The 25,028-nt window shown below is 42.7% G+C and overlaps 2 protein-coding genes across 3 annotated transcripts in view; one reads left to right on the top strand and one right to left on the bottom strand.

Moving 5' to 3' along the window:
- lcmt2 (leucine carboxyl methyltransferase 2) overlaps window positions 1-17,798 on the top strand; it is a 38,321-nt gene extending 20,523 nt beyond the window's left edge. For both annotated transcript variants that reach the window (XM_067987842.1, XM_067987843.1), the window contains exons 9-14: window positions 3,252-3,512; window positions 6,245-6,469; window positions 7,227-7,324; window positions 9,346-9,530; window positions 15,723-15,858; window positions 16,719-17,798. In XM_067987842.1, the coding sequence (XP_067843943.1) occupies window positions 3,252-3,512; window positions 6,245-6,469; window positions 7,227-7,324; window positions 9,346-9,530; window positions 15,723-15,858; window positions 16,719-16,877 (1,064 nt within the window). In that variant the 3' untranslated portion in view covers window positions 16,878-17,798. The remainder of the gene's footprint in view (window positions 1-3,251; window positions 3,513-6,244; window positions 6,470-7,226; window positions 7,325-9,345; window positions 9,531-15,722; window positions 15,859-16,718) is intronic.
- A 3,173-nt stretch (window positions 17,799-20,971) lies between these two features.
- On the bottom strand, window positions 20,972-24,590 carry LOC137324013 (gamma-crystallin S-like). The gene is given in 3 exon segments (XM_067988182.1): window positions 20,972-21,521; window positions 22,945-23,205; window positions 24,489-24,590. Coding segments are annotated over 3 exon segments (636 nt in total). The 3' UTR covers window positions 20,972-21,248.
- Window positions 24,591-25,028: the final 438 nt, after the last annotated feature.

The raw sequence follows: 25,028 nt of genomic DNA, 5'->3' as shown, positions 1-25,028 counted from the left end.
AGGGTAGTGGAAATCTGGAAAACTCTTCCCCCAAAAAGCTGTTGAGGCTAGGGCAATTGAAAATTTCAAAACTGAGATTGATAGATTTTTGTTAGGCAAAGGTATTAAGGGTTACGGAACCAAGGCGGGTAGTTGGAGTTAAGATACAGATCAGGCATAATCTAATTGAATGGCAGAACAGGCTTGAGGGGCTGAATGGTCTACTTCTGTTCCTATGTTCCTATAACTTGTTGAGTCTTAAGTAATTTGCAATCAGGCTCCATGGCAATTGTTGCTGTTTGGAGGGTTGCAGACTGCTCTGAACTCTGGTTCCCTTTAGAGTTGTTTAGGAACCAATCCACAGCATTGCATATATCCAGTGAACCTTGTGCCTCCACATTGACTGAATGCACAATCGTTGGCTCTAGGCCATTTCTTTCTGTCAATTTGTCAAACTGATCATTTAGAAACACTTCTTGCATTTTACTTATGTTGTATAAAACGTAGCATACAGCAATTATTGTGGGCAGAAATATAACATTGTTACGCTAAAAAAGATATCTTCAACAAACTTTTAGTCTGCTGAAAGCTTATTCGGTGACCAGTCAGTCACTTGACAAAATTATAATATTCTGGGGTAACACAGCTGTTGTCGGTCAATGGTTTTAGAAGCCAGGTACCCAATGGGCATGCTGTGTCTACAAGTAAGCAAACTGGCAATCATATCCACAGTAGAAATAAAAACATAAATAGGAGCAGGAGTAGGGCATAGGGCCCCTCAAGCCTGCTCCACCATTCAATAAGATCATGGCTGATCTTCTACTTCAACTCCACTTTCTTGCCCTATCCCCATATCCCTTGATTCCCTTAGTGTCCAAAAATCTATTGATTTCAGTCTTGAATAACGACTGAGCATCCACAGCCCTCTGGGGTACAGAATTCCAAAGATTCACAACCCTCTGAGTGAAGAAATTTTTCCTCATCTAGGTCCTAAATGGCCGACCCCTTATCTTGAGACCATGACCCCTAGTTCTAGACTCTCCAGCCGGGGGAAACAGTCTCTCAGCATCTACCATGTTAAGCCCTCTTAAGAATTTTATACATTTCAATGAGATCACCTCTCATTCTTCTAAACTCCAGAGAATATGGACCCATTATACTCAATCTCTCCTCACTGGACAACCTTCTCATCCCAGGGATCAATCTAGTGAACCTTTGTTGCACCCCCTCTAAGGCAAGTATACCCTTCCTTAGAAAAGGACACCAAAACTCTACACAGTACTCCAGGTGTAGTCTCATCAGAGCCCTGTGTAATTGTAGCAAGACCGCCTTACTCTTATACTCCAATCCCCTTGCAATAAAGGCTAATGTACCATTTGCCTTCCTAATTGCTTGCTATACCTGCATGGTGTTAGCCACGGCTCAGTGGTAGCATTCTCACTTCTGAGTCAGGGTTGTGGGTTCAAGTCCCACTCCAGAAACTTGAGCGCACAATCCAGGCTGACACTCTGCACTCCAGGCTGCACTGTCGGAGGTGCCGTCCCTCTGAGGAGGCGTTAAACTGAGGCCCTGTCCGCCCTCTCAGATGGACGTAAAAGATCGCAAGGCACTATTTCAGAGAAGAGCAGGAGAGTTCTCCCCGGTGTCCTGGTCAACATCCATCTATCAACCAACAGATTATCTGGTCATTATCACATTGCTGTTTGTGGGATCATGCTATGCACAAATTGGCTGCCATGTCTCCCACATTACAACAGTGACCACACTTCAAAATACTTCATTGGCTGAAAAGTGCTTTGGGGCATCCTGAGGTTGTGAAAGGAGTTATATAAATGCAAGTCCTTTCTTTGCATCATTCAGGGGGAGTGAGGGGCAAATTTAGATATGTTTGTGTAGGGGTTGGGGGGGTGTGCGGAGGGAATGGAGCAGTTGCTCCGTTAACTCATCGCCATCAATCTCCATGGTGTAGATGTGTAGCGTCTCCAGGGACAGCTTGTAGCTGTCAAGCTTCGGGTCAATGAGGAGTTGATCGACTCTCAGTGAGCAGTTGGCAGCCGCCATCATCCCCTCCGCCCCTGTTCCTCAATTCGTGGCATATAATTGCGTTGTGAACTTTTCCTGGCCAACAAACATACATATTCCAGAAATAGTGATTATGGTCGCTGCCGCATATAAAGACCTTTAATACCAACCCTTGCAGTTGTAGAAATCTGTGGCTTCTTGCTGTGATGTAGGTATTTGGTACTTGGTATTTGGTACAAAGATTCCATCATTTCCACCAACCGCTTGTGAGGTGCCTGTTTTCTGTTAGAAACTGGGCACAATCCAGCCAAGGTTCTCCTCATGGTACTCTAATAAACTGCGATATTAGCATGTCAGTTATTGTTTGTAAACTTCGTGCACAGTTAGGTGCATCACCAAACAAATTTCTAATTTGTTCAGTACTCACAACATGTTCCACAATATTGTAGCTAACCAGACTTGTGCTGCGTTTGCCATAATGAAACATTATATCCACATGAGCAATGCTTGCGCATAATTGATTTACAATGAAGACTGTTTCCTTGCTTAATCAAAAGTTTTCCATCCAGCTGGCATGTGTGAATCTCATCATTATGGTTATCTCCCAGAATTGCTTTTTATGTGGAATGATGGAAGTTCTACATTATTGCAAATAATAATCCATTGCCAGTGCTTTTTTTTTGCATGTTAATGAAATACTGTATAATGATGGCAAGTTGCAAATTTTGGACATCACCATGATATAGGAGCACAGTTACTACATGGTATGCTGTGTATAAGTTATCTTAAGGTTCGGTAAGAGATATCTATATTGCTGTTTCATTATGAAACATAGGTATACTATTTTATCCATGCTACACATGCTGCTAATAGGTGGAAGATTTTTTTAAAATATTCTTGATTTGTCTTAATTAGAATGGCCTAATATGGAAAATACTGTATTTGTTTTATAACGTAGATCTGTATGTTCAGCAAAGGTTTCTTCCTTCAGTTTTCACATTTAATGCATGCATTTGGTCTGATGTGTGCATGTGCAAACAAAAACCTGTGTCATTATGTTCAATTATGCACACACCCAGGGGCACGGAATCAATTTCAAAATTGCTGAAAAATTCAAATTGGTGAGTGGCATTATAACTTGGAGATGTGCCTGTCTCAGATCACTATATGCAGTAGAAGTGCTATTTTTTGTGAACACTGGTAAAGTTCTATGCATTTTTCCAGTCTAAAAACGTATTTTCTCTCCACAGACTTCCATATCAACAAATCAGATATTCTTAATCCACTGCGGATCTCTGTATCACTGTGTGAGACAGAGACAGAGAATCCTCATCTGAGGAGGTTTGCTCATTGTTCTGCACTTATTGCCCCGAATATAGTTGTTATCAGTGGAGGATTTGGCGTCAGAGTCGGCCAGCATGGACGCCTCAGAGATGTATCACTGATGGTTAAAAGTGGATCAGTTTGGAAATGCAGCTCTGTTAGAGATGAGGGATCAATCCGTTTATTAAGTAAGTTTAAAAATAGTAGTGGTAATATTCATCACTTAATAATGTACTTAATTTTTGAATTTCTGCTGCTCTGGATAATGTGGCGCATGCCATATTGCCACAATGAAAGCTTAAGCTGCTTAAAGCAATCACGCCTGTCCTCTCCCTCCCACCCTCCCCTAAATATTAAAAGTTGGTTGACACGTTATCAGAGAAGCAGTAAGAAGCATCCATTTTTTCCCTTTTTCTTCTGAAGGTGATGATGGGGTACAGCTTCACAGATGCTGAATGCACAGTGGTACATTGTCCTAGTGCCTATCCTATGTGGACAAATGTAAGGAGTCGCACAACACCAGGTTATAGTCCAACAGCTTTATTTGAAATCACAAGCTTTCGGAGCTTTGCTCCTTCGTCAGGTGAAGTGAAGAGATGTCAGGGAACAATGCCTGGTGATTACAGATAATCTTTCTAACTGCCCTTTATCACACCTCGGCAGAGAGATAATCACAGCAATCAAAGGAGTGAATGGTGTTCAAATAGGTTAGTCAGGGAAACATTACATCCAAGAATACTGAGGTCACAAGGGGTCAAATATAGCAGATGCTGGGGGTTTGTATTGAAAACAGATAACTTTTTTTTGCTGGAAATCGCAGCAGGTCCGGCCGCATCTGTGTATGGAGAACAAGCCGACTACGACTTGAGTCTGGATGACTCTACGTCAGGTGGGGTTACATGTAGCGTGACATGAACCCAAGATCCCGGTTGAGGCCGTCCTCATGGGTGCGGAACTTGGCTATCAATTTCTGCTCGACGATTTTGCGTTGTCGTGTGTCTCGAAGGCCGCCTTGGAGAACGCTTACCCGAAGATCGGAGGCTGAATGTCCTTGACTGCTGAAGTGTTCCCCGACTGGGAGGGAACCCTCCTGCCTGGCGATTGTTGTGCGGTGTCCATTCATCCGTTGTCGCAGTGTCTGCATGGTCTCGCCGATGTACCATGCTCCGGGACATCCTTTCCTGCAACGTATGAGGTAGACAACGTTAGCCGAGTCACAGGAGTATGAACCATGTACCTGGTGGGTGGTGTCCTCTCGTGTGATGGTGGTATCTGTGTCGATGATCTGGCATGTCTTGACTATATATGCTGTGCCTATATGCATCTCTTCACTTCACCTGACAAAGGAGCAAAGCTCCGAAAGCTTGTGATTTCAAATAAAGCTGTTGGACTATAACCTGGTGTTGTGCGACTCCTTACATTTGTCCACCCCAGTCCATCACCGGCATCTCCACATCTATCCTATGTGAGCTTAGTTAGTGATTGTCAGCAGCTACTTAACTATGGGATGCATTACAGCTGAGCTTGATCATGTCTGGGGTTACTGGACAGTGACCAGGAGAAGAAGCTGTCACTGACTTTATTCACCAGAGTGTACCAATTCAGCATCGCAATGCAAATAAGATATATAGTTTTTAAATACAATATATTCCATAATATAATATAAATTAATTCTTTAAGAGGAAAAGCAGCTGTTTCTCAAACCCTGATTGTTAGCCCAGCTTACTATTGGAATGCCAGCTTCATGTGCAAGCAGAGTAACTGTGTTTATTTCACTTATTACATAAAAGCTTCCCTTGTAAAAGGTTGCACTGTTCAAAGTTTCCAAAATGTAAACTGGCAATGGTGATGTTTGTTGGAGCTCCAGGTTATGGTGCAGTGAAATGATGGGGTGCATGTTTGAATCTTCACTCAGTTGAATTTGCAATCTCGGTGCATTGATTCAAGAAGATGGCAAGTGAAAGCCAGGAGTCTCATAGGAATACAAAATCAAATGGGAAGATCCCACTATACTACTGTCGTGACTCCTGGCCCGTGACCAGGAGTGAGAGCAGGCTACCTAGCCCATCCTTTCAGTCACAGACATTGTATGGCAGGACATGGGGTGATGAGGATGGGGATGGGGGGGGAGATCAACGACAGCATGCTCTCATAAGAGGTACGTTCTTGAAAATATATTAAAAATTGCAGTGTTTTTATTGTAAGGTTTATGATGTGAATATGTGTGTATGTGTTTTGGTTTTAAATCCATTATGTTTTGGCTCTCCCTATGGGTCAGCAAGTTTATCCAGTGAATAACTGGATATATATACCAGGAAGGTCCCAGGTCCAATCCCTAGCCTGTGTTCAGTTAGTTGATTTTAGTTGGGCAGTGATAGGGGTGTTACAGTTGGCATCTGAATGCCTCTCCAGATTGCCATCCATTGACCACTGCTGGAACCACATGCGTGTGGATGTTGGTTGAGAACTCGATGGGCTTGGATGTGATGCCCCCTGCTGTTGAATAGGCTGCCAGCACTGTTGAAACATAAATAACAGCCTTTTAGGCAAGGAATCAAGGAGTTAATGCTGTCAGCAGAGGAGGGGATAGAAGAAAAATTAAGAGGAAAATAAATCCGTATTCTTTCTCATCAGATCTGTTTAATCCCAGGTATCTTACTGCACCCAGAGCCGAGCAGTCCATCAGTTTTCAATAATATCTTGACTTACTGCATTTTACAGAAGAATGCCATTGACAAAAACCAGAAGATATAAAAATAATTCACATAGGTACCTACAGAAACTCATTTAGAATCGGTGTGCATATCAGATGGTTTGAACTAAAATCTGCTTAAGACTTTGGGTTCACTAAATAGTCATGTGAGCTGTGATCTGTATTTTGTATTTGATGCATTAAACTTTTTTTTTGTTCATGTTTTAGCTGAGCGAATGTTTCACAGCATGACTGCACTTTGTGACGGCTGCTGTATGATCTTCGGTGGCCGCATGTCTCCAATGAAGCCAGACAAGAGTCTTCTTTGTTTGAAATGTGAAATAGGCGATGGTGCCATCTCCAGTATCAGCTTGTCAGTAAAGGAGATTGAATGCAGTGGCTCCGCGCCATCCCCACGCTGGCGACATACGACAACAGAAGTGATTTACAAAGGTAAAAATAATAGACAAGGACTAAATTATGTTAAATATAAGTGGTCATTAATTACAATACAACAAGACTACAGTGGTAAGAAAGGGTTTAAAATAATTTTCTGCTTTTTTTTCAATTTCTAGCATTATAAATGGGAAAACAGAATAGTAACCTCATATTGATCATTTGGTATCTAGCTGCATGGACAAAATCTTAATGTTAAGTAAAATTTGTCCCTGTTCCAGAATCTGTAGTGGAGGTGTAAGTTTAATGGGAGTTACAGAGCTACAAAAGTAGACTTAACCAAACTCTCAGAAACATTGCAGCACCAAAAAAAAAACTTAGTTCATAGCATTTTCTGAGAACACTGATATAAAATCTGAGATGGGTATTTGTATTCCATTGACTTTTTGTTCCGTAAATTTTTTTAAATCCTTTTAGCCGTGGTGCTGTCAGTACCATTTCTTATTCTGTTAATGGTGTGCTTCTCTTCCCCCAGCCAAAATGTGGACCACACTTTTAGCAACCCACCACAAATTAACCAGGTCACCTCCAACGGAGATCATTTAGTTTCTGTGTCAATTGGGGTTAGGATTCAGTCTGGTTGTGGGTTCACTAATTTATTACTGGTGCTACCAAATAGCCTCTAGATTGTGTTTTGCTTTTTTTTAAATGTAAGATATTATTTTGGAAAGAATGTGACATAAAACCAGGTAAGGAAATTGTTTAGAACTGCTGTGTTTTGTGACTAATTGGGGATCATTACATTTTTTTAAAGGTCAGAGGTATCTGATCATCTATGGTGGCCGCTCTCCCAGAGAGTTGGTACTAGATGACTGGCATTTCCTTAACCTGGAAGATTACAGCTGGACAGATGTAAGTGAAATCATTGTTGTTTAAAATTATCTTAGCTTGCTAAACCTATCTAGATGTTTCATTAGCCCCTTTTTCTGGAGGGGGTTTCCCTCTGTTTCAAATATTTTTCCAATTTTCCCTTAAACAATGGTGGTCTGTGCGTCAATCACTCCCTCTGGTAAAGCATTCCATGCTCCAATGACCCTCTGTATAAAGCAATTTCTCCTAACCTCCTCACTCTGATGGTGATAATTTTAAGATCATGACACCCATCACTGACTCCCTAACCAGAGGAAATAGTCCTTCTCTATTCACTCTATCAAAATTCTTAATAATTTTAAAAACCTAAATTAAAACTCCTTTTCACCTTCTATGCTCCAGTGGAAATAGTCCCAATATCTCAAGTCTCTTCTTGTAACTATAGTTTCCCATCCCCGTAATCATCCTGGTAAATCTTAAGTTGTACGTTCTCTATGGCTTTAATGTCAGTATAAGGATATAACCCAACAAGGAAATAATGACAAAATAAATAAACAGATCAGACGAAGGATGAGGGAAGCGCACGCTTCAGTGTTCTGTATGTGAATGCTAGAAGTCTTAGGAATAAATTGGGAGATTTTGAGATCCTTGCTGGAGTGGGAGACTGAATTCTTAAGCATCACAGGGACCTGGTTCAACAATGATATGGGTTAGGTAAATGTACAGGGAAACAGATTATTTTGCAGACATAGAAAAGGCAAATGGAGCGTAGACTTTTATGAGAAAGAGAACTTGATTATAGCAGAGATGGGCCTATCTATTCTGAGGACATTCTGAGGACGGAAACTCTATCGATATGGATGAGATGCATGAGGGGAAAGAAACTTAACCACGATGCAAGACGCAATATTGGATTGCTACATGGAACAATTCACACACACCCACGAGGAAGTAGAATGGCCTAAAGTATTTAAATGGAAAACGAGTTGGTTCTAGTCCTTTTTAGATGCTGTTCGTGTCATTTTTTCCCACTTCTGATGAAGTGTCTACACCCGAGTGTTTACAGCATCTTCTATTTTTTGTTTCAGATTTCCAGGGTCTACTGGTTTTTTGCTTTTTATTGATTCTGTTTAGAAATACTAAACACAGCGTACAGAACAGATTTTTACCACAAAGGGTAACAGAAGGAAAAGACCGATTTGGGCAAGCATGAAAGTAATGTGGAGACCAAGGACAAAAAATACATTGTGCCTAAAGTATAAAGCAAGTGGATTGAGACAAATATAAAATCAAGGTATAGAAGGTTAAGAAACTAGTCAGGAGAGCTAAAGCAGAAAGTGAGGTTACTATACTGGGCAAATATTAAAAGAAATATCAACAATTTCTATAAACAGATTTGCATCAAGCGGGTAAAAAAGGAAATGTTGGGTCTACTGAAAGATCCCAGAGATGATATCATATCAAGTGACCAAGGCATGGCACATATACTAAACAAATTCTTCTTTTCTGTGTTCATGGAGGAGACTCCATGGGCAGACTCCTCAGGTCGGAAAATGAATTTTGGGGAGGGTGGGGGGGTTGAGTGGAGGAAGTAATAAAAGAAATACAAATGTAAGATAAAGTGGTTACTCGTGGCTGGCAAAGTCAAAGGGAAACAAGGTACTGGGTCCTGATGGACTTTATACAAAGATACTTCTGAAGTGGCCAATGAAATTAGTCACGTATTTGACAGAATCTTTAGGGAATCATTAGAAATGGGAATAGTGCTGAAGGATTGGTAAGTAGTTAACATAACATCAATCTTCAAAAGGAGGCACAGGGACAACCCAGGACACCACAGGCCAGTATGCCTAATATCTGTTGTGGGTAAAATATCATAAGGCATCCTGAAAAAGGGGATAATGAAACATTTAGATAGGTATAGTATGCTAAATGTCCCACAAGCATCCTCATTTGGAACATAAAAATGAACTGAAAAAAAGTTACTGTTCAAAATCCTAAAATCAAATCTTGCAACCCTCTAACTTAATTACATGATGCACGTGTTTTTTTTCCCTTTGCAGATTCCAGTTGATGGGCCCACTCCAGAAAGCCGTCATTCCCACAGTGCCTGTACATGGAAGGGTGGGGTGCTGATTGCTGGAGGATTAGGAACAGCCCAGATCCCTTTGGGATCCATTTTCCATCTTAGACCAACCTTGTCTGGATTTATTTGGGAAAGGATAGAAGCTGCTTCTTTCATTCCACGGTAAAAAGCTGAATCCTTTTAATAGCACAAACCAAAATTGATAGCTATTTTCCCTTTTTTTTTCTGTATCCACTACTAGCCTCAGTTGATAGAGTAAGTTGTTCCAACCAAGAGTCATCACTGCATTTCCTTGGGTCACCTGTCAAGCGATATGTTTAGGTGATACAGGAAGGTACAATGGTTAGTTTGTCTGCTCACTGCCAAACAACTTAGAATCATAGAATCATAGAAGTTACAACATGGAAACAGGCCCTTCGGCCCAACATGTCCATGTCGCCCAGTTTATACCACTAAGCTAGTCCCAATTGCCTGCACTTGGCCCATATCCCTCGATACCCATCTTCCCCATGTAACTGTCCAAATGCTTTTTAAAAGACAAAATTGTACCCGCCTCTACTACTGCCTCTGGCAGCTCGTTCCAGACACTCACCACCCTTTGAGTGAAAAAATTGCCCCTCTGGATCCTTTTGTATCTCTCCCCTCTCACCTTAAATCTGTGCCCCCTCGTTATAGACTCCCCTACCTTTGGGAAAAGATTTTGACTATCGACCTTATCTATGCCCCTCATTATTTTATAGACTTCTATAAGATCACCCCTTAACCTCCTACTCTCCAGGGAATAAAGTCCCAGTCTGTCTAACCTCTCCCTATAAGTCAAACCATCAAGTCCCGGTAGCATCCTAGTAAATCTTTTCTGCACTCTTTCTAGTTTAATAATATCCTTTCTATAATAGGGTGACCAGAACTGTACACAGTACTCCAAGTGTGGCCTCACCAATGCCCTGTACAACTTCAACAAGACATCCCAACTCCTGCATTCAATGTTCTGACCAATGAAACCAAGCATGCTGAATGCCTTCTTCACCACCCTATCCACCTGTGACTCCACTTTCAAGGAGCTATGAATCTGTACTCCTAGATCTCTTTGTTCTATAACTCTCCCCAACGCCCTACCATTAACGGAGTAGGTCCTGGCCCGATTCGATCTACCAAAATGCATCACCTCACATTTATCTAAATTAAACTCCATCTGCCATTCATCGGCCCACTGGCCCAATTTATCAAGATCCCGTTGCAATCCTAGATAACCTTCTTCACTGTCCACAATGCCACCAATCTTGGTGTCATCTGCAAACTTACTAACCATGCCTCCTAAATTCTCATCCAAATCATTAATATAAATAACAAATAACAGCGGACCCAGCACCGATCCCTGAGGCACACCGCTGGACACAGGCATCCAGTTTGAAAAACAACCCTCTACAACCACCCTCTGTCTTCTGTCGTCAAGCCAATTTTGTATCCAATTGGCTACCTCACCTTGGATCCCATGAGATTTAACCTTATGTAACAACCTACCATGCGGTACCTTGTCAAATGCTTTGCTGAAGTCCATGTAGACCACGTCTACTGCACAGCCCTCATCTATCTTCTTGGTTACCCCTTCAAAAAACTCAATCAAATTCGTGAGACATGATTTTCCTCTCACAAAACCATGCTGACTGTTCCTAATGAGTCCCTGCCTCTCCAAATGCCTGTAGATCCTGTCCCTCAGAATACCCTCTAACAACTTACCCACTACAGATGTCAGGCTCACTGGTCTGTAGTTCCCAGGCTTTTCCCTGCCGCCCTTCTTAAACAAAGGCACAACATTTGCTACCCTCCAATCTTCAGGCACCTCACCTGTAGCGGTGGATGATTCAAATATCTCTGCTAGGGGACCCGCAATTTCCTCCCTAACCTCCCATAACGTCCTGGGATACATTTCATCAGGTCCCGGAGATTTATCTACCTTGATGCGCGTTAAGACTTCCAGCACCTCCCTCTCTGTAATATGTACACTCCTCAAGACATCACTATTTATTTCCCCAAGTTCCCTAACATCCATGCCTTTCTCAACCGTAAATACCGATGTGAAATATTCATTCAGGATCTCACCCATCTCTTGTGGTTCCGCACTTAGATGACCTTGTTGATCCTTAAGAGGCCCTACTCTCTCCCTAGTTACCCTTTTGCCCTTTATGTATTTGTAGAAGCTCTTTGGATTCACCTTTGCCTGATCTGCCAAAGCAATCTCACATCCCCTTTTTGCCCTCCTGATTTCTCTCTTAACTCTACTCCGGCAATCTCTATACTCTTCAAGGGATCCACTTGATCCCAGCTGCCTATGCATGTCATATGCCTCCTTCTTATTTTTGACTAGTGCCTCAATCTCCCGAGTCATCCAAGGTTCCCTACTTCTACCAGCCTTGCCCTTCACTTTATAAGGAATGTGCTTACCCTGAACCCTGGTTAACACACTTTTGAAAGCCTCCCACTTACCAGACGTCCCTTTGCCTGCCAACAGACTCTCCCAATCAACTTCTGAAAGTTCCTGTCTAATACCATCAAAATTGGCCTTTCCCCAATTTAGAATTTTAACTTTTGGGCCAGACCTATCCTTCTCCATAGCTATCTTAAAACTAATGGAATTATGATCACTGGTCCCAAAGTGATCCCTCACTAACACTTCTGTCACCTGCCCTTCCTTATTTCCCAAGAGGAGGTCAAGTTTTGCCCCCTCTCTAGTCGGGCCATCCACATACTGAATGAGAAATTCCTCCTGAATACACTCAACAAATTTCTCTCCATCCAAGCCCCTAATGCTATGGCTGTCCCAGTCAATGTTGGGAAAGTTAAAGTCCCCTACTATTACCACCCTATTTTTCTTGCAGCTGTCTGTAATCTCCTTACATATTTGCTCCTCAATTTCCCGTTGACTATTTGGGGGTCTGTAGTACAATCCTATCAAAGTGATCTCTCCCTTCTTATTTTTCAGTTCTACCCATATGGACTCAGTGGGCGAACCCTCGGATATATCCCCTCTCACTACTGCCGTGATGTTCTCCCTAATCAAGAACGCAACTCCCCCTCCTCTCTTACCTCCTGCTCTATCTTTCCTATAGCATCTGTACCCTGGAACATTGAGCTGCCAGTCCTGCCCCTCCCTTAGCCATGTTTCAGTAATAGCTATAACATCCCAGTCCCATGTACCCATCCATGCCCTGAGTTCATCTGCCTTGCCCATCAGACTTCTTGCATTGAAATAAATGCAGTTTAATCTAGACTTCCCTTGGTCTTTGCCCTGCTTTCTCAGACCATCTGTCTGGTCATGTTCTGTACACTCTCCCTTACTGCCTTTTGTTTCTGTCACCACTTTATTTCCCACTGACTTCCTGCATCGGTTCCCATCCCCCTGCCACATTAGTTTAAACCCTCCCCAACAGCACTGGCAAACACTCCCCCTAGGACATTGGTTCCAGTCCTGCCCAGATGCAGACCGTCCAATTTGTACTGGTCCCACCTCCCCCAGAACCGGTTCCAATGGCCCAGGAATTTGAATCCCTCCAGCTTGCACCATCTCTCAAGCCACGTATTCATCTTAGCTATCCTGTCATTCCTACTCTGACTAACCCGTGGCACTGGTAGCAATCCTGAGATTACTACCTTTGAGGTCCTACTCTTTAGTTTAACTCCTAACTCCCTAAATTCAGCTTGTAGGACCTCATCCTGTTTTTTACCTATATCGTTGGTGCCTATATGCACCACGACAACTGGCTGTTCACCCTCCCCCTCCAGAATGTCCTGCAGCCGCTCCGAGACATCCTTGACCCTTGCACCAGGGAGGCAACATACCATCCTGGAGTCTCGGTTGCGTCCGCAGAAACGCCTGTCTATTCCCCTTACAATCGAGTCCCCTATCACTATAGCTCTGCCACTCTTTTTCCTGCCCTCCTGTGCAGCAGAGCCAGCTACGGTGCCATGAACCTGGCCACTGCCACCTTCCCCTGGTGAGCCATCTCCGCCAACAGTATCCAAAACGGTATACCTGTTTTGGAGGGAGATGACCGCAGGGGACCCCTGCACTGCCTTCCTACTCTTCCTCTGTCTGTTGGTCACCCATTCACTATCTCCCTCAGTAATTTTTATCTGCGGTGTGACCAACTCACTGAACGTGCTATCCACGACTTTCTCAGCATCGCGGATGCTCCAAAGTGAGTCCATCCGCAGCTCCAGAGCCGTCAAGCGGTCAAACAATAGCTGCAGCTGGACACACTTCCCGCAGGTGAAGGAATCAGGGATACAGGAAGGAGCCCTGAATTCCCACATCCCACAAGAGGAACATGACACGGCCCTGGGATCTCCTGCCATGACTTAACCCTTAAATTAGCTTAAGAACAACTACAATGTCAAGAGAAAAAAAAGGAAAGAAAAACTACTTACCACTCCCTTTAAGGAGTTTACTCCTTTAAATTGTTCTCAATTTAGAGAATGTTAACTACACTAGGGACCTTGATTCACTAAAAAATAAACGCTACTTCCTATAAGACCTGCAGACCTTCCCTTTCCTTTTACTTTAGTTACTGTAGATAAGTAGAAATACTCACCTGAACCTACTCCCCAATCAGGTGCCTCCCCTGTGTCGCGTCCCGATCTGATTCCTGACGTCACTTCGAACTCGGTCGCAGCTCCGCTCGGCTCCTCTCAGCGCTCTGAAATCCCGCCTTTTATCGGACGCTCCCTCCGCTCGGCTCGGCTCCTCTCAGCTGTTCTCAGCGCTCTGAAATCCCGCCTTTTATCGGACGCTCCCTCCGCTCGGCTCCTCTCAGCGCTCTGAAATCCCGCCTTTTATCGGACGCTCCCTCCGCTCGGCTCGGCTCCTCTCAGCTGTTCTCAGCGCTCTGAAATCCCGCCTTTTATCGGACGCTCCCTCCGCTCGGCTCGGCTCCTCTCAGCTGTTCTCAGCGCTCTGAAATCCCGCCTTTTATCGGACGCTCCCTCCGCTCGGCTCGGCTCCTCTCAGCTGTTCTCAGCGCTCTGAAATCCCGCCTTTTATCGGACGCTCCCTCCGCTCGGCTCCTCTCAGCTGTTCTCAGCGCTCTGAAATCCCGCCTTTTATCGGACGCTCCCTCTGCTCGGCTCGGCTCCTCTCAGCTGTTCTCAGCGCTCTGAAATCCCGCCTTTTATCGGACGCTCCCTCCGCTCGGCTCCTCTCAGCGCTCTGAAATCCCGCCTTTTATCGGACGCTCCCTCCGCTCGGCTCCGCTCCTCTCAGCTTGGTTGTTCCCAGGTTTTAAATTTCTGACAATCAGTTTAATCAAGGTTAATGTAAAGATTACAACGTTTATTATACTCTATTCATTGACTGAGAAGCACATTGAGACTTTTTTGACAGTTGGAATAACGTATTATATGAATGTGGGTTTATTTCTTTGCTTGTTATGTGCATTCAAATTGTGATTAATCCTTTACTTTTAGCCTACTTGTTATCCCTTTCAATTCTATTTAGTACATATATTTGGTGAATTTTTGTTCTCATCAAAGTGAAAGATGTTAGTGCTGAAAAATAGAACACTTTTTTTCATTTTTGTCACTTGTTGTTAGCATCAGGCACAGCATGGTTAGATGCAGAGTAAAGCTGCCTCTGCTAAGAACTAGTGTGAATTTTTACACTTTAAAGAGCAGTCATCATTATTCACAGCTATATCCTGTAAAATCTAAACAAATTGTACAAAAAAACCCTTCCTATTAAATAATGTACTGTAGCTTGGGAAAACTGAAAAGTTTATGTGGGCACACATGGGCACTAATTTTAACTCCGGCGGGTTTTTGGTGGATGGGTGGAGAGGTGAGTTGGACTATTTTAACTCCCGGGCCTCATTAACATGCCACAGATCCACTTCCTGCCTAGAACAGATGGGAATTGGTCAGGAAGTATCTGCTGGCCTCCAGAAACTTGGGCAGCCCATGGCTGCTGTCGCCATTCAGGTAAGTATGGGGAAGGGGGTTTGGGAGAGTCTCATGGGAGGAAAGAGGAGGGGGGAGTTCAGGGCAGAGAGGGAAGGGGGTATGTCCTGTTCCTCCTGGCCCCACAAAGTAAAGTAAAAAACATACCTGTTTGGGCCTCTTCATCTTTCCGGCAAGTTCTGACTATTCAGCCCGGCGGGAAAGTCAAAGTGGCTTCCATGCTCAGGCCTGAGTTAAAATTGCAGTCGGGGCCCGAGAACATCATTGGACCTTGATCTGCATATTTAAAGAAAGATCCCGCCGGCTTGGGGCGGGCGGCAGGATCCAGGGGGCTTGAGGGCGTGTAGGGTTAAAATTGCCCCCAACGAGTTTGTTGGAGTTTGATCATTTACGGTTACTTTTCAGGTACTCGCACACAGCCCACATTCTTGATGATAAACTTCTTTTACTGGGAGGAGTGTCAATCCACTCTGATTCAATCCCTCAAGTAACTTTTATTGACCTAAAAACAGGAGAGTGTTTTGACTACTGCATTGACACTGTAAGTAATAACGGTTCAAGCCATATATCAGATGAGAAGAAAATATCTCTGTTGCATTTGGTTCAGGAATTTGTCTCTCCAGCATGTTTGCTTGTTTTAGTCCTTTTGGTAACAGTCAATGGCATAACTTGTAGGCAAGTTTCACTACATAGCTGCCTAGTTGTGTTTCAACTTCAAGGTAGCTCGTAACATAAAGTTTTCTGACATGTTATTGGTCCCAGGTAACTGGAGACATGGGGGTATATTTTCTTCTAGTTGCAAATATGAATGAAAAGGTTGGTTCAAGTATGAAATAGCATTTGCACTCGTGCTGACCTTTTCATTCACATTAGTGACTGGGGAAAATACATCATATGGAGGTAGGGAAGTGGGTCAGAGAGTCAAGAAGTGGGGGAGAGGTCAGGGGTTGAAGGTGATGTAGGGAGCTCAAGGCTTAAGGTGGTAGGCACAACCACTAGTGGGTGGGGAATGGGTAGGTTGTCGTCTAAGACCCGGAATCAGGCACCTGAAAAGGGCTGGGTCAGTGTAGGAGTCCAGAGTGCCTTGAAAATTAGTTTTTAATCAAATGAAAATCAGGTGGGAAACAAAATGGCAGTTACACATAAGCAACTCTTGCCATAGCACCGCCTAATGCCCAGAGGCCTGCAACCACAATATGACAGCCAAATGTTGACATTGGGTTTTCCGTTATAAATGTTAGCCAGGGATTTTTGCATTATAAATGATGGCATAAGACACTAATCAAAAATCATGACACAAGAGTAAGGATAATGTGGCGAGAAACTGTGCATCATATGCAAGACTTCTAATTTAGTATTGATGTTCAGGCGGCTTGTTAATTATTTCCTCCTTGCTTGCAGAATCTTGTGAAATGGCCTCTAATGTTGCACAATCACAGTAGTGTGTTGTTAGCGGAGGAGCACCAAGTGCTGGTTATAGGAGGAGGAGGGAACTGCTTCTCATTTGGAACTCATCTGAATCACCAACCAGTTTTGCTGCAGCTACCTGCGATCAGATGAACAAGCACACTTTGAGGCACAAAGCACAGCCAGAGTTCAATCAGAAGCTTCATTAGTCAAATCTGACCTCTCTTGGAGATCTTTGAAGCCATGAACCAACAGCTAGTTCTGTCGAATTTAGTGAAAGCTTCATGTGAAACATTGTGAACTTAAGGGTCAGTCTTCAATCCTCAGTCATTACCATCAAAATGAACATTGTTACACTTTTATCTTTGGCTTCATATATGTATCCATATTTTTTCAGGGATCAATGCAAATTTCAAATATAAAAGTTATTTTTTGGGTTAGCACAATGGAAATGTAATTTGGAGTTGAGCTGTGTATTAGGAAGTGAATTTCCCCATAATAATTTCAAAATTGCCACTGGGGAGTTGCAATGTGAACACTCACTCTATCCCCACAAGATTCATGAAAGGATAGGTCAACCTGTAATTGGCTGCATTTGAAGATAGTTGAAAGTAACATTTGCCTGCCAACTTTGAGTTAGGGAACGGTAAAAAGACAGAAGGAGTTATAATATTGGGAAGAAAATTAATTTTAAAATGGTGTAAAATTGCAGATGTTTTTATATTTTGTAGCCATTTCCCATTTCCATTTTCTAAGAATGAATGCTTTTTCACAAAATGGAACCTTGGTAGTGTAGTGAAGATTTCAGTTTCATCTTAATGAATTAGTCAGATTCACCCACCAAGAACACGTTCACAAACTGCTGGCCAAGATTTAATAAATGCAACTCATTTCTATATCTCAATGTACAATTGACCAAAAAGAATCAAGAGCTCTCTCAATTTTATACGTTAAAGAAACCAGTGTTATCCATGAGAGTAGTTCGGTCCTGGAGACCGTAAAGCTCAAACAGGGTAACTGATATTTTGCTGCTCTTCACGAAAGTAAAAAATAAAATTTTGGAAAACAATCAAACTGTTGGTATTTTATCTTTCTATCCTATACCTCAAAGTGAGGTGGAACTCACTGGTTAGTCTGTCTACAAACACATTGGGGGTGATTTTAACCCCCAAGAACGGGTGGGAGGGAGTTGAAAATAGTTGTTTTTTGGGTCGCGACCGCAACCCAGCTTTATTTCCGGGTTAAACTTGGGAGCGTAAAAGTATAGGCTTCCCGCTGGAAATGCAAAGTCCGAAAATTTTGCAGTTGCTACCCAAAAAACAACTATTTTCAACTCCGACCCGCCCCCAACCCGCCATTAACTTGAGAAATATATGGCAAGTTCAACCACACTTTGGCACATCCATGAAGATGCCTTCAGTGAGCTAGATCTATGATGTCATGATGATCTTACATCTCAGACGTCCTATCTCGTTTAAGTGCACTTTTTAATTGGAAGTTGGCATAAAAATATAAAAGAGTTGACTTGAAAAGATCTGAACAATAATATGGGATAGTTGAAGAAGTTGAACTTGCTCAGGATGTTAATAAAACTGCACTGGAGCTGATGATCCTGTTTGGCGAACAGTTCACCTATATATTTCCTCCTACAGTAGGACTGCAGTGATGTGCAAATTTTAATTACCCTGAAGGGTATCAATGTGAAATGGTGAGAGATTTCTATAGAAGTACCTGAAATCACTTTAGTTAAGTCACATTTTTCCAAAAGGAGAGCAGGTTTGTCCAGGAGACTCACCTGATTCTTGACAGACGCTCCAATTGAATTTGGAATGGATAAGCTATCGCTTCCTCTCAAAGGGTGCTCAAATATGTGGAATGGTCCAATCGATCCACTGGAGATTGCCGTTCCTATAGATCCAAACAGTAGGAATGTAGCATTCAGGGGTTGTGCTGGCACGGCTTAGAAGTGTGTGCTTGCAGCGAACTCCAACTGCCATGTTTTCCTTGGCCCCCTATTTATATATCCTGGATTATAACTGGGGAAAATCTTAATTATCAACAGTACCCAGAGGACAAGAGGCTGCCTGCTTCTCGTAAGAGCTTCTAGAGCATGTCTGGATTTTGCAAGGATAATGTAATGGAGAGGGATCTATTAATTTTTGTAGAGGCACAAATGAATGAAAGAGGATTTCTCCTACATACTCCTGGACCAATTACTTCTTTGCCCATAGAGACCTTGTAGGATTGATGCAGCAGTATATGACTGGGTATAACAATGACAGTTCCCTTTGACTGGACCTGGTGATAACGGCTCTTCCATGATATAAGTGGGATAGGGGATGAGGAAAAGCCCAGAGTTTCTCAATTGGAGGATTATCTGCCAGACGCGTAGTTGTCTGAGTCGAAAAGTGTCAACCGTGGCTTAGTGTTAGCACTCTCGCCTCTGAGTAGGTAGGTTGTGGGTTCAGAGACTTGAGCACTTAATCTAGTCTGGCACTTCAGTGCAGTACCGAGGGAGTGCTGTACTGTTGTAGTTTCTGTCCTTTGGATGAGATGTTAAACCGAAGCCCCGCCTACCCTCGGGTATTCCTGGTAGAGGATGCTTCCTTATATCATAAGTTTAAAAGAAAAATTAAATTAAATGAATTGGAACAAAAAAAATTGTGCAGCTAGGGATAATTAGACCAAAGCTAGATGTTATATTTTATTCATTCATTCATTCATGGAACGTGGGCATTGCTGGCAAGGCCAGAATTTATTGCCCATCCCTAATTGCCCTTGAGAAGGTGGTGTTGAGCCACCTTGAACCGCTGCAGTCCGTGTGGTGAAAGTACTCCCACAGTGCTGTTAGGAAGGGAGTTCCAAGAATTTGGCCCAGCAACGATGAAGTAACGGCAATATACTTCCAAGTCAGAATGGTGTGTGACTTGGAGGGGAACCTGTAGGTGGTGGTGTTCCCATGTGCCTGCTGCCCTTGTCCTTCTAGGTGGTAGAGGTCGCAGGTTTTGGATGTGCTGTCGAAGAATCCTTGGTGAGTTGTTGCAGTGCATCCTGTGGATGGTACACACTGCAGCCATGTTGCGTTGGTGGTGGAGGGAGTGCATGTTTAGGGTGGTGGATGGGGTGCCAATCAAGTGGGCTGCTTTGTCTTGGATGGTGACGAGCTTCTTGAGTGTTGTTGGAGATGCATTCATCCAGGCAAGTGGAGAGTATTCCATCATACTCCTGACTTGTGCCTTGTAGATGGTGGAAAGGCTTTGGGGAGTCATGAGGCGAGTCACTCCCCTGCAGAATACCCAGCCTCTGACCTGCTCTTGTCGCCACAGTATTAATGTGGCTGGTCCAGTTAAGTTACTGGTCAATGATGACCCCCCAGGATGTTGATGGTGGGGGATTTGGTGATGGTAATGCCATTGAATGTCAAGTGGAGGTGGTTAGACTCTGTCTTATTGGAGATGGTCATTGCCTGGCACTTGTCTGGCGTGAATGTTACTCGCCACTTATCAGCCCAAGCCTGGATGTTGTCCAGGTCTTGCTGCATGCAGGCACGGACTGCTTCATTAGCTGAGGAATTGCGAATGGAGCTGAACACTGTGCAATCATTAGCAAACATCCCCACTTCTGACTTTATGATGGAGGTAAGGTCATTGATGAAGCAGCTGAAGATGGTTGGGCCTAGGACACTGCCCTGAGGAACTCCTGCAGTGATGTCCTGGGGCTGAGCTGATTGGCCTCCAACAACCACTACCATCTTCTTTTGTGCTAGGTATGACACCAGCCACTGGAGAGTTTTCCCCCTGATTCCCATTGGCTTCAATTTTACCAGGGCTCCTTGACGCCACACTCGGTCAAGTGCTGCCTTGATGGCAAGTCTCATGACCTTCATGTCTCATGAAATTGACCCTTGTGATTACTGGAAGCACAGGAAGACTTAGTAAGATTGTAGAGGTACCAGCGTGCAGGTTACAGCCAGAGCTTAACACGTCCTTTTATTTAGGAAGAAATGGTTAACTCTGTATTTATATTTATATGTACAAGTGACATAATTCCAGATAATGGCTGTCCAAAGCAGAATTCCACTGGCAGAAAAATACTGTATGAAGCTTAGCAGATTTTTTGGATGATTGAAATCAGATTATCTAGTGACAATTTATTTCATTCTTAACAAAATAAAAGCACAGAACCTAGTTCAGAGAAAAAGATTTTTTTTTAATTTGAGTAAATATAGCAGTTCCAAAATTTGCTCATCATCACTAAGGCTGTTGATCCTTACCCAGCTGCTTAACTAGGCACTTGTTTTGCAGCTATCATGACATGCACTTTTAAGCATTAAGAGTCATGACATAAGTTAGCGTATTGGTTTAGTTCAGTTACCTCCAAAGAACAAGCTGCAGCCAAACACTACATGTTTAGCAAATATTCCTCTGAGATAGACATAGTGATGTCATTTATTAATGCTATTTAAATGTTCTTTAGAGTCAAATCAATAAATTGAAACATGCAAAAAATACATTGCTTGCTTAATTACTCAATGATACGGCGGAAGGACTGCACTGTTGAGGTGGTTGCTCCCCAATCTGCAGCTTTCTGGTATACACCTTTCTCGAGGAGGTACTGCCTTCCACGGTAATTCGGATGTTCATAGAAAACCCATGCACCATCCAGGACACTACAGGAGTCAATATCTCGAATGTGGAATTGTTCAAAGATAGATGGACAGTCGTCTGTATACTCTATCGTTTGAGTTTCATAATCGCCCTTATTGCAGATTCTTATCTTGTAATTGCCTGTGCCTGCCTGCAAAACACAAAGTAAGTATTAGTGAAGAAAGTGGCATTAATTCACAAGTAAAGGCCTCAATTTCATTGTTCTTTGTTTTTGTTCTGCTAATTTCCTCCCCTTCTCTCTTAAAGGCAATGACTCCTTGTTGGAGTATGGCCCTATGGTGCTTGCCCAGCTGCCATTATTTTGTGAGCCTAGGCTGTGCCAACTGGCTATTTAAACATAGGTGGCATCATGGCACAGCCTGATCTTGTTCTCATCCAACATCCACACATTTCCAGCAGGGATCATTGTATAGTAATCAGGAGCAGAAATCTTGTTAACTTCCTTCTTACTTATCCTGGAGCACTGAGGTGGACTGTAGTGCCTCTACTGCTGCCCTGGCTATCTCAGATCAGCGAGCTGAGCACAGACTGAGATTGTACCTTGGTCCTTACTGGTCTGTTTGGTCTATCGATTCACCATCTTGACCAGCAGTGCTGTTGGGAGAGCAAGTCTATATTTCCAAAACCATTATCTACTAATTATAATGTTTTATGCAAAAATATGGGTCTCCAAGTTGGATTAAACTGAACCAGCTTTCCTTATGCTTTGATCAGCTCTTAGACCCATATTACAATGTAAAAGTTGATTAAATATGGAAATTTTACATATGCTATTCCCCTATTTAACTTTTTTTTAATAAACTTTTATTTACTGAGCTATAAGTACAGTGTTCATTCAAATTGCTGAAATAGTATTTTATCTTGTCTATTTGCAAGATGAAATAGTATTTTATCTTGTCTATTTGCAAGATAAAATACTATTTTAACCATCCACAGGATGCACTGCAGCAACTCGCCAAGGCTTCTTCGACAGCACCTCCCAAACCCACGACCTCTACCACCTAGAAGGACAAGAGCAGCAGGCACATGGGAAAAACACCACCTGCACATTCCCCTCCAAGTCACACACCATCCTGACTTGGAAATATATCGCCGTTCCTTCATCGTCGCCGGGTCAAAATCCTGGAACTCCCTTCCTAACAGCACAGTGGGAGAACCGTCACCACACGGACTGCAGCGGTTCAAGAAGGCAGCTCACCACCACCTTCTCAAGGGCAATTAGGGATGGGTAATAAATGCCGGCCTCGCCAGCGACGCCCACATCCCATGAACGAATAAAAAAAAAATTAAGTATGTTCCATCTTTGTATACAAATATTGAAAACTTTGTAGTACTGATATTTAATTCTAAACCTGTGTTATAACGGAGGAAGAGGCAAATATCACAGTAGTGTAATGTCAATTTAATCATATAATTATGTCATTCATTGTTTTGTTCACCAGTTATGCACAGTCAACAGGATATTCTAGTTTTTGACATAGATCTTAACCAGCCTGCTGCTATAAACATAGGTTCAAATATTTATAGGTTGCGTACAAAAAAAATAAACTTACTTGTTGGATCTTATGGCATGAAGCAATATGATCATTGAATCCCATCCAGCGCTTATAGTCAGGATATTCACCCTTGGTAAGAACGTATAAGTATCCTGTGAAGTTAGGCCGCTCGTACGCTGCCCAGGCCCCACCCTCAACTTTGATTGAGTTACAGCGGCATATGGAGGTGTGGAAATCTGAGCAATCGCTGTCACATTCATAGTGACGGCCCAGAAAATTGCTCTCTTCATAGAAAGTGATCTACAATTGAATAGTAAGGGAAAATTAAACTTGTGTTATTCGACTTATTTTTGAACTTTAAGATAGTTATCTTTTTCTTCCATTTCCATGTTTTGGAACAGTTTTTCAAAAAATTAATACTGGTCAGCCTTTTATAATTTCTCCCAACATAAGGTATGTAAATATGAAAATATGTAGGTATTTGACAGCCAAAATCTTCACTGTGTTGCTGAATAAGTTTGTTGAAGGCTTGGTTGCTTTACAGTAATGAACCTGAGACAATGCCACTTTTGGATACTATCTCAAAACAGTATGTTTTAAATCCATATAACGGTTTGCCAAAACTTTTAATAGAGAAAATATAGATGTTCCATGATGCTATACATCTAGCCTGTATGGAATAGAGAGGTATCTCACCATTTTTTCTTTTTCTCCAGTTTTCAGGGCAGAGCCAGGGAGTGAACGGGAGCAGATAGGGGGATCCAAAGTTTGAAAGCCTGATTCGCACTCGTGAATGCAAAAAGATTTCAGAAACAAAAAAAGACATGCTTTTCGACCAACTGGTTTAGATACTTGTCACATTGCACTGGCTCGATATTGTAGGGCATATGGCACTCCTGCCTGGTAATTAAACAAGAAGCTTATAAACCATAAAGGAGGCGATAGCGAGAAATGGAGGTCTGGATAAGAAAATAATAATAACCAGCGATCCCAATCCTTACCCCAGTATTTGGGACATTGAATCCTGAGATCAAAGCAGGCATCCAAGATTGCTAATCCTACTAGCCAGTCTTCATTTCACCCTGAGGGGCATCACAATCAAACCCGATCCTGTCCTCACCCACTATGCGCTCTTTCTAACAGGTTACTGGGCTAGTCTTAGTAGTGTCACCACTGCCCCAGCTGTCAGCTAATTCAGGGATGAAACCTGAACTGTCCTATTTTTTAGGGCCAATAGCACACTAAACAATCTATATACCAACTGAGCCATTAGAAGGAGCCACCTGTTCCCCCTTGAAAAATGTTCATTTAGCCATTATATGCTCTATTCTTTACAAAGGGGCAATTTGAACAAGCCTGTCAGTTTTTTTCAAACACTGCTTTTAGTGCCAACAAGCTGCATATTGTCATGGGACAAGAAAATAGCAGGCTGTCAGCTCTCTCATGTGATTATGGCACAGCTAAGGACTGACTAAATGCATTGTACATAGTTTGTGTCAGATACCATTGGGACATCAAAATGACAACCTATTTAAACACTGTGCAACTTCTTGTTAAACAACCTAAACAAATAGGCAAAGATACATTTCAGTCATACTTACTTTTCCCATCTTTGGAGTCCCCTTGATAACAACTGTGCTATGAGAAACATGGACGCTGCTTTTATACTCTACGGGATTTACAGGACACAGACCTTTTGTCATGGAAATGAGATCAAAATATCGAGTCAGTCATTTCAAATCCAGGCAAGTTTTCTAGAAAAACTGATGGGATAATAAAATAACTAGAGCGTGAGTTCCTCTTAATTGTTTGTTATGCCAGTTGGATTATTGTTGTGGACAAATTTACCAGCTTTGCTGAGTCAGTTCAATAAAAGCATGCACACAATCAGGAATGAGAATAATTGGAGTGATTTGTTTTAATCAGGTTGCTGAACAAAAATAAAGCTCTGAACAGATGTCCCGGTGGCTGAGGTAAAATCTTCATCTCTGAAACTCCCAGGTTCAATCGCTGGTCTGTGCTGAGTTTCTTGAACCCAGCTAACACAAGAAATGGCCCTAGTGGCCTGGGTTAGGGAAGTGGAAATTGTTCAAGGTTCCACTGTTGATTGCTATAAAGTGACCAGCAACAGAGAGTCTGTA

The sequence above is a fragment of the Heptranchias perlo genome, chromosome 7, assembly GCF_035084215.1.
Source record: "Heptranchias perlo isolate sHepPer1 chromosome 7, sHepPer1.hap1, whole genome shotgun sequence".
Lineage (NCBI taxonomy): Eukaryota > Metazoa > Chordata > Chondrichthyes > Hexanchiformes > Hexanchidae > Heptranchias > Heptranchias perlo.
This window is presented reverse-complemented; position numbering and strand designations above follow the sequence as displayed.